Raw genomic sequence first — 10,164 nt, forward strand, 5'->3', positions numbered from 1 at the left:
TGCTGAATACCAGACACTGAAGAAAAACTTCTAACGTTCCAACTGTTCTCTAAACAGGGAATTATTTTCATGTACCGTAATAATACAAATTAGGAGTTTATCTAACACACACAAAAAAACGTGAAACGTGCGAGATGAGGATGAAGAATGTTCCTAATGAGAGCAGTGCATAAATGATACCGGGGCGATTCAGCCAACAAAAATTCAATTTAGCGCTATTGCCGTTACAGATGCTACGTATGAAACAACGATTGTTTTCTGACTCACCCAGAATCTCCTTCCTTCTTGTAGCATGTGGCTCTTCTGTATAAACCCACTCAAAATCGGTACGAGAAACATGAGCACCCATTACGATACTCCACATCCACTCACTCACGAGATGTGCGGCAAGTGTGAGTGTTGGTGGTCGTGGGTCGACTACTCGCCCCGGACATCAATATTCATGAGGCGCCTGTGCGATGACGTAGTGCGCAACTTCGCTGCCCTTGGAAGCCTCCCCGCCATTGGCAGCTATTGTGGAGCTCAAGGCAAGATGGCGTCGGTAATCGGTTCTGAGGTGGAAATAGCAGAAGTAGAAGTGGAAGCAATTCCTGTAGAAATGCCTATAGAGACTGTTGAAACAACAGATGAAGTGTCTGTGCAGCCTATGATAGCATTACAACCACTACCGGAGCCAGCTGGAGAAGAAATTGTGTTACAAACTCGCGAAGAAGTTGTTGGTGATCCAACCCTTGTGTATGCGGACAGCATTCCTGTGCCTGCTCCCGAAATTGAAATTTCAACAGAGGAAACGATTCCTGCAAGAAAAGGAAAAGGAGGAAGGCGTAAAGGTGGAAAATCACGAAATCTCGTCAGCACATCTGGAATTAGTGGTATCGGAGATTTGGGATTAGATTCGGCGTCATCGAAAAAATGGGAGCAGAAACAGGTTCAGATCAAGACACTAGAAGGCGAATTTTCTGTCACAATGTGGGCATCAGGTGAGCATTGTACAATTTTAGAGTGATGAAGAAATGTTTGTTTTACAGTTTAATATGGTTTTTGTTGGTCTTTGGTTAATTTTCTTGTGTGTAGTCAGATAGTAGTGCAGAAATTAAGAAAATATACAAAAAAGCGAGTAAAAAGGTCACCGTAGACTTGTGACGTCAGACAACGTGCTTGGACATAACGCGCCTGTGGATGTTTCTTTATGCTATCTTTAATCTTCCAGTTTTTCTTTAAAATTCTGTGATTAAATCATTGTTTGGAAGTTTGTTTTGAAGCATAGTCGGCCATCATGAATCGCATGGGCGCCGCCATATCGGAACATGGCGGAACATACAGTAACATGGCGTCTGTCCGCCATATTTGAGAAGACCCAGATACGCCTGCTCTCCTTGATGCAACGGAGGGCTAAGTAAAGAACTTGACCCATAGTCTTAAAGTATTCCAGACTATCGTGGCGCATCATTAACCGTTGTCACTTAATATTTTTTTATTCGTAAATTTTCTAAATGCGAAATAAATAGATTTTTTCGCGTTTGACCTTGGGGACAACCTTGAGGAGGATCCGCCTCGTCACTACAGGAACTTGACGTACGCTGGCTTACGCCAGAGAACGATTTAAAAGCGTGTGGTTCATAGCCGTGTATTGCATGCACACAAGGTGCCCTAACCAGACGAAATACGTATATAAATATATAATTCGTTGAGAAACTGGAGGTTGATGTCAATAAATTATTTTCAGGCTGTACGTTTGCAATACTTTATATACAACTTGCGAGTACAAACCTGGAAATAAAGCAACAATGAACAATTATAATCAGACGTTGTTGATTACTCATTAAGTGCAGCAAAACTATGTACAGGAAATCGATCCCATTAGCTTCAGTTTTAGACCTGAGGAGATATCCAGTATAATTGGACCAGAATTACTAATAAACAACCAATGAATGAGTTCAACTTTTTTTCTTTAAAATAAAGGAATGCATGCGCTGATGAAGTGAGATTGGTTTAGAGAAATATTTACAGAGGCTGGTTGAAGTCAAATAAGTATTTGCAGTTAACAATTATAAAATCCTTTAAAAAAAAACTAACATTTCTTTCAAGTTATTTAAACAATTTACAATTATGTTAGTGTTCAGAAAAGATATTAGTATCATGTAATATATATTTGGGTTTATTTTGTGAAATAGTTTAAAAATTCTTATTTTCTTGTGAATTGTCAAAATCATTTTTTTCTTGTAATTAAAATAATCTTTGAAGTTGTGGCATATGTGGAGGAAGATGTGAAGGAGTAGTCAAGCACTCACATTCGTTATTCCTGATTTAAACATTGTTGGGATCTAGTCAGTTTATTGTCATTGAAGGTTTAAATGGCATGAGGGAAGTTTACAAAACTTACTAAAGTGGATTAAATTGCTACATGTACATGTTGGCAGAAGGCAATAAGGGAGATAACTTGAGTAACATTTAAACTTTTTAATTTGCCATACCAACACCACCAGTGGTGGGGCCTGTGAAAATGCTGGCTTTAAAGCCTGCTGGAAGTTAGTTGGTGGCATTATTAATAAAAACATTAGTGGCGTCAGGTTGGGTGAAGCAGATGACACCCTACAATTTCCATAACTCTGCCATTGTGTCAAGTATGATTTAGGTTGAATGGGCCTTCCACTTCTGTCACCCATAACTCGTATCTGTTCTTTTGTTTGTTGTTTTGATCTTGAACACGGGTGAATTTAGAATCAGAAAAATGCAAGCAAAGTCTGTTTTTGGTCAAGAGTAAGGACTACTCCTAGTGTACCCAGCAGTGCTGGTCAGTAACCTAAAGACTTTATATACTATATGAATTGCCATGCAGATAAAAGCACATAACACTTTAAACTTGTGTCAGGTACAGATGACAACAAACTGGATGATGAATCTGTTGCCGGAGATTCCGACGCTGATTTCACTGAATATATGACTGGCAAAAAATTACCTCCTGGCGGCATACCTGGCCTTGATCTCAGTGATCCAAAACAGCTTGCAGAATTTGCCAGGTGTGGACCTAGGTGTGGAAAAATTCATGGTTTAGAATGGATGCGTTTGAATGTAGTTTGCTTATTTAAATATTTTTGTGTGTATGCTAGAAAGAAGAAACATTGAGTTAATTTTGTAACTTAGAAAATATACTGTTAATGTGGTGCAGAATTTTGAGTTAAAGGGTGATATGGCAAGCGTTCAAGGCTCTCTCCTTTTTTAGACTACAGTCACATACAGTACTATGGACAAATTCTGAAATGATGTTGCAACAAATAATAGTTTATATTACTGACACTGAATAATAGCAATATAATCTCTAGTACTGACATGCACATGTGCATGTGAGGGTCGAAATGAAAACTTCTTCGAGGAGAGAAATGTAAAGGCTTATACGTTTGTTATGTTTTAAATATGGTGCAAACAGCTGAACTCTAATGTTGAAGACACTTTACGGGAGGGATTAATATAAGTAGAATATATGTGCTGCATATGATTACCCAAATCTTGCATAAAATTATAAAAAAAATATTGTTATAGTAGTGCACTTACAGGCATGCTATAGAATGATTCGTTCATATTAAAACCAGTAATATTCACAAAACCAATATTTTGCTTTGATCTTCATATTCACATATTAATCTTATGTAAACAATAAAGGTATAATAAATATATTTTCAGGATTAAGCCAAGAAAAGCAGCTGATGATGTGCCTCGTACTGTTCCATGCCCTCACAAAGTGAGTTCTAGTGAACTTTTTATAGTGTGCAGAAGATTTTTTTTCCCCTTAAAATGCTAGAAAAGATTTCTACATATGTACTTTAAAAAAATCATGATATAGATGCACAGTATTTGCTATTTTAAATTTTTCTTTCCTTCTGCACATACCAGGGCTGCAATAAAATGTTTCGGGACAATTCTGCAATGCGAAAACATTTGCATACCCATGGCCCTCGGGTTCATGTCTGTGCAGAGTGTGGGAAGGCTTTTGTTGAGAGTTCAAAGTTAAAGCGACACCAACTAGTTCACACAGGAGAAAAACCATTCCAGGTATGTGTTACTCAGTGTTATGATAATGCTCTGTACAGGTGACATGAGTTTCTTGTGCCATTGATAAGTCTGTTATAAAGCACATCTACCTCATCATTACTTAATTGTTAATTCTTCATTAGTAGTTATCTGAAATCATTCTTCTTTGCCAATTTTTATTATCATTTGTTGTATTATAATTTAATTGATCTTTTAATTTTTTTTTTTTTTATCAACAGTGCACTTTTGAAGGGTGCGGCAAGAGATTTTCACTTGATTTTAACTTGAGAACACATGTTCGAATTCACACGGGTGACAGGCCATATGTCTGTCCCTTTGATGGTTGCAACAAGAAGTTTGCCCAGTCTACCAACCTCAAGTCTCACATATTAACTCATGCAAAATCCAAGTAAGGAAGAACAGAACAAAAATTTAGCTTAATAAAATAAGCAGTACAAGTATTATAATAGCCTAGTTGATCTTGCGTGTTTCACTTTAAAAAAAAAAAAGAAATTAAATGAGATGGGTGCCTACAAAAGTTTAGACTTGTTTTATTTTCTTGAGCTTTAGTTAGGGGCACACTTTCAGTAATAACAACCATGGAGGAAAGTTGGGGAAATGCCAATCATTTGATATGATCTATTGATTTTTAAAATTGCAGCAATTCTTAATCATTATTAATAATGGCTGACATTTAAAAACAATTTTACTTCATAGATTTGTTATATACAAATTTCTTACAGGGTCGATCGTTCTTCAAAAACCATGCTTGTGTTTTCGGATCAAGGGTCATGTGATGGTGATCAGTGGTGAGTAGAATGCTGAGCATCAGATAAATGTTCATTTGCTTCTTTTTTTTTTTTTTTTTTAACCATTCTTGTTTAAATAGTTAACTGTTAGATCAGTACTGTAGGAAAAAGAGAAAAAAGTATATGTGACCTGCCACCACAGAATGATTCTTAAGTTAGCAATTATTTGGTAGTCATATTGAAATGGTGGTTATGTATGTATAGGGCATGTACACCCCTAAGGTTTACATAGATAGGGTTCATCAAAACAACACTTAAATGATAAAAACCATTTATTCACAAAACCTACAATTATATCCTAGAAGATTTACAGGATGATTTAAAGTCTGGAAATGGGTGATACCGGTTTCTTTTTACTTCACATAGTAAATGTTCTAAATTGTCCTTTTTTTTCAGGGGTCAGTCAGCCTACACAATTGCAGGCACTCAGTGAGTACTTTTGAAGATCTCTATTCATTTCAGATAATGGGTGTTGGGTTGATATGCTTTGCACATATTTTGGCTTTGCAGAACTATCCTGTATTTCTCTTCAGCATGAAAGGGAGTGGAGAATTGATTGGATTACATGTGCCCATACCATATCCAGAAATAATCTAAAGTGTACTTTAGTGGTTAGAAATTTAAAGAAAAAAAACAACAGAAAATACCATTGTTTCAACCTGAAAGAATTTGTTTTGCAAATATCCTGAGGAAAAATTATCAAAAGGTTGCATGAAAAATATCCTGCAGAAGGGTTGCCAGTGTCAGCATGTGGGTGTATCCTGCAGAGATACTACTGTTAAGTTATTGGACATGCATATCTAAGCAAGCTTAATAAATGCATGTCACACGGTAATGGGCATTCTTAACAGGATGGCCATACCTTTGCAAAGTACTGCATTAATTGAAGTGCTTAAAATGGAAAGCACTGGTTTTTCTGCTTTACTTTTAAGTCATTAAGGAATGCATGGTCTTGGTGTTTCCCTTGTTGATATTTAGCTTATCACTATGTTTGGTCATGAAGCATTTGTTTTCATCCATTGCAAAATGCTAGCTACTGTGTGGTTGATATGGAAGAGTGTACATGAAAAAACATTTTTTGTCCAATAACATCTTTTCAGGAAGAGACTGTTTAGATTACATCAAAAATGGGGTCTGGTGCTTTGTATACAAGTTGATACTTTTTAATATTTAACAAAGCTGTTTCTCTCTGCTGAAGGTCATACCATACCATTGAAATAGCAACAATACCTGAACATCTTGAATCATTTCATGGTTTTTTTTTTTTATGTCTTTGTTGCTTCTTCCAGTTTTTTGAAAAAAAAGGCTTTGCTGTTTACTTGACTTCATCACATTTAATGTTTCTGCCATCTGGGATGCGTGGCACAATGTCTGGCAGATTGTGCCAAGCCTTAGCCATCTGTGCTTCAAACATGCTTCAAACCATTGCAAAGAGACAATAGCTCAGAAATCAAGGGGTGTTGGCATTTCAATATCCCAGCAGTTCTGAAGCATCAATTTGAGAGCTGATTTTATTTCAAAATGTTTGGAAATTGTTTCCTTCTTTTCTCTAGCTGACTAAATGAATTTGTTTATATTGTTTTATATGTACATTTTTATTTTTTATTGATTTCAATATGTGAAAGTGTTTTATTTTTTTCTTCATTTCTTTGATGGAGGACATGATGCCTGTAATGTTACATGAAAATGTCACATGATGTGTTGAGTTCTTGTCGCTAATGCAGTGGTTTACACCCAGAACTTACAGTGGGGTGATCATTTGTGTTTCCAGAGCGCAGGGTTTGACCTATGTGACTGTTCCACCGGAGTCTCCGGGCTGGGGGTGAGATATGGCCCTGTCCATTGTGCTTCAGTTTAATCGGTTCATGTTGTAGCGTGGGACTCAGAAGAATTTCCTTAGACTTGGTTTCCCGAGTATCAGAGATATTTCATAGACAGCCAGTCTACAGTTACCCTTTCAGCATATTGTTGCTGCATAATCCGTGAGAAAAAATGTCTTTCATATTATTGGAACTTGTCAGTCAGCGTGAAAATACCAGAGGATCATTGCTTCTTTCTTTAGTTATTAACGTTTGTGTGGAAAAGTTCTGTAAAGTAAATGTTAAACGACATGGAAAAAGATATTTCTAGGAAATAAGTGGCTGGGATCCATTATCATGACTTCTGAACCATTTAAAGGTATGTTTGCTTGCAACATGTAGGATCAACCTTGCATATGATCATGCTGAAAGGGTTAGATAATCAGTGACAAGATCAGAGCAGAGAGTCATTACAGAGTACCAATATCATTCCAAGGGCAACTGATGTTGACATTTAGTGTCATGAGACATTTAAAAGTCTCCTCTTTTTCAGTGTTCTTTTTCTGAGTCCCATTGTTTGTAAAATGTCATTTCAGCTCTTTTTGAAATGCATGCTTTGTACATTTGGAAAAAAAATAGATTTAGTTTGGCATTATTAAAACAAGAGGATGAGCATCGCAGAACTGGTAGAGGCAGGCACAAAGACAGGTTTCTGCAGCAGCGATCACCCCACTGTGTCAGACAGAGAGGCATCCCTATTTCACCTGCCATCCTCATTCTTCTTCTCTGGTTTCTGACCTGTAATGTTTTCATCTTGTCAGAAAGATTGATGACTAACACAAAACTAAAATTGTCACTTGCTTTTCTTGGTTTTTAACGATCCCTTTGATCAGTTAAAAATTTTGTTTGGGGGCTAATATTAACAAATACTGGGCTCAAACCTATACACATATTCACTCATACTTTGTTTTTTTGTTTTTACATCCATCCACCCCCTCCCCCAACCTCTTCTTTGATTAAAATGTATCTTACTTTATCCCTTAAAGTCCTTGTGATCTCCACCAACCCTGACATTTCACCTGGCTTTTCTGTTTAACCTGCTTATACCTGTAATGTGGTTGGTGTTGGGCTTTCTTAAGTAAATAATTCTTGCATAATATGTAATAGTGCTGCATGCCTTAGAAGATTGAGCAGAGCTAGAAAGTTTATTTCAAGCAATATCTGGGTCATTGGAAGTTTTCTTGCTTTGATATCTTCCATTGACTCTTCAGGCATATATCTACAGCCTTTATTACATAATAGCCATAAATATTGTGTGTTTTGCTTTGTGTTCTTTTATAAGTAAGAACAGATTTTGTTTAAGCTGTGTACAGTCATAAAATTTTCAATTTGGCTTTTTCAAATACAATTTTCTTGGTGTGATACTTGAACAAACATTACTTTCAAACCATAAACAAAATTATGTTGTTACTGTCCTAGTTTTTGATGACTGATATGTCAGTAGTACACAAAATTTCACCTTAATTCGCATCTAGTTTCTGTGTGCACAACCAAGTATGGAAGTTCTTGCAGTCATAGATAATTTCATTGTTTGCTTTCTGCTGATCTTCTATTTTCTTCATGAACCAAAGTTGAGGAAAGAAGATTTATAGGTCTTTTTTGCTTGAGAATTTTATCTAACCATGTAAAACCTTTCCTAATCTTTTCAGGGGCCAAGTGGAACATCTTACATGGGATGGGGAGGTAACTATGTGAACAATGGAGTTTCCTTGACTAAGCATCAAATATTGCCCAGTGCTGAGTTGAAACTTTTTGACAAAATTAAGTGCACCTGCTTTGACCTAGAGAGGGAATGTTGGACTGCTTCTGGTTCTTTGCGAATATTTGATGCTAAAACTACACACTCAGCGACAGCATGTCTGGGTACTGTTCCATGAATGCAAGATCATTTCTGTGATGGAGTCTCCAATATATTCTGAAGAATTGGTGGCAAGACATCTCAGCATTGGTCGCAGGCATCAAGAAATATTCAAATTGGATACTGCCAGTGTTTATCCCACAAAGCATAAGGACAAAAGATTTACTTTTTCTTTGTCCGTGTCTGTGTATTGCTGTTGGAACTTGCATGCAACCAGTGGGTTAGTAAAAACATAACCCATGCGCTGATTATCTTTTGTGTCTGTATATTAGTTGCCTTTATCTTACACTTTTCCACAGTTCACTTTTTTTTTTAATTCATCATTATAAATTGTACAGATAGCCTAAAGGCAGTATGAGAGGGGTTTAAGAGGGTCCGAACCAAGTTTTTCAAGTGTAAAGGTTCTTACATGGAGCTATTGCCTCAGGCAGATTCTTTCACCACATTCCACCTCAGGATTTGGGGGAAACTGTTCGAAGTTGGCATGATATTAAGAAAAATTATTGACAGCATTTTTTAAATCCTGTTAGGTAGGCAGTTTTCTGACTAGGGGTGGTGGGGATGATTTGAGTAGTAAGACATGCACATAATTTTCTTACAAAAGTATTTAGATGTGCTGACCAAAGCATTTTGTTTTCAATAAAACTAAGCTTTCATTATGACTAAGATGGTAATTTGTAAATCTGTAGCAACTGAGAAACAGTAGCTAAATGGTTAGGGAGTGGCCATTATTTTGCAGTTTGAGTGAAAGTTGAGCCTATTTGGATAATTAGAGCTGTTTTTCTTTTTTTACATATATATATTACAAAATTTCACCACAGCCTGAATACCCTCCTTCCCCTCTCTTCCCAAGACAGCTTGCTATGTGATTTGTTGCAATCTGCCATTTCATTGCTACAAATGAAACCAACAGTTTTGAAATCCATTATGCACATCGTTTGCTATGGAGTAAACACTTTTCAGTGTTGACATATAAAGACATGCTAATGTTTGGGACAATGGCTTATGTTGAGCATTGAATCTTCACTACAGCATCCGCATTGATACCCTGAATAAAAACGGAATTTTTGACGCTTGCATCAGTTTCCAACACAGTTAAAGGATTGTATGGATTGTTGCATCGTGCAGCTGCAGAATGAACTTTACCATCAAATGACAGTTGAAATGGGCTTTTTAAAGTAAACAAGTTTACAGAGCTATTGAGATTATTCATGTGTGCTGGAAAGACCCAAGATGTCTGCCCATAAGCCTGTACATATTTTTTTTTTCCCTCCTCCTTTGAGACTTCCCAGGTGGCCATGTCATCTGGTATTTCAGAGAAATAGGACTTGTGCCTGTGTGTATGTGCTGATAGTGTGAATGTGTGAGGTCGTGGGATGATGAGGTGTTGTATTATTTCAATTTATGTCAAACAGCACATGATTTGTTACTGATTCTTGTCATCCTTTTTTTTTTAAACCATTCTCCTTCATACCCTCTTGCTTGAATTAAGTATTACATCATTTCATGTTGACTATTGTACATAGATGATGTTGCCATTATGTTTATATAATAAAGATAGATGATGTGCAGGTGTTTTTTTTTTTTATTAGAATATCTTGATTACTGG

At 36.6% G+C, this 10,164-nt stretch overlaps 1 protein-coding gene across 5 annotated transcripts; it reads left to right on the plus strand.

Annotated features, from left to right (window-relative positions):
• Window positions 1-267: 267 nt before the first annotated feature.
• On the plus strand, window positions 268-10,124 carry LOC112569785 (transcriptional repressor protein YY1-like). 5 transcript variants are annotated; one of them, XM_025247687.1, is made up of 9 exons: window positions 268-980; window positions 2,873-3,032; window positions 3,682-3,739; window positions 3,892-4,050; window positions 4,269-4,438; window positions 4,773-4,838; window positions 5,235-5,267; window positions 6,610-6,660; window positions 8,347-10,124. In XM_025247687.1, exons 1-9 carry the CDS (start codon window positions 293-295, stop codon window positions 8,390-8,392), a joined length of 1,431 nt encoding a protein of 476 aa, XP_025103472.1. In that variant the 5' UTR covers window positions 268-292; the 3' UTR covers window positions 8,393-10,124. The 5 variants fall into 5 exon arrangements, with proteins under 5 accessions (XP_025103472.1, XP_025103474.1, XP_025103473.1 ...); XM_025247689.1 differs by having other exon boundaries at window positions 2,873-3,020; XM_025247688.1 differs by having other exon boundaries at window positions 2,879-3,032.
• Window positions 10,125-10,164: the final 40 nt, after the last annotated feature.

Source organism: Pomacea canaliculata, linkage group LG8 (genome assembly GCF_003073045.1).
Source record: "Pomacea canaliculata isolate SZHN2017 linkage group LG8, ASM307304v1, whole genome shotgun sequence".
Taxonomy (NCBI): domain Eukaryota; kingdom Metazoa; phylum Mollusca; class Gastropoda; order Architaenioglossa; family Ampullariidae; genus Pomacea; species Pomacea canaliculata.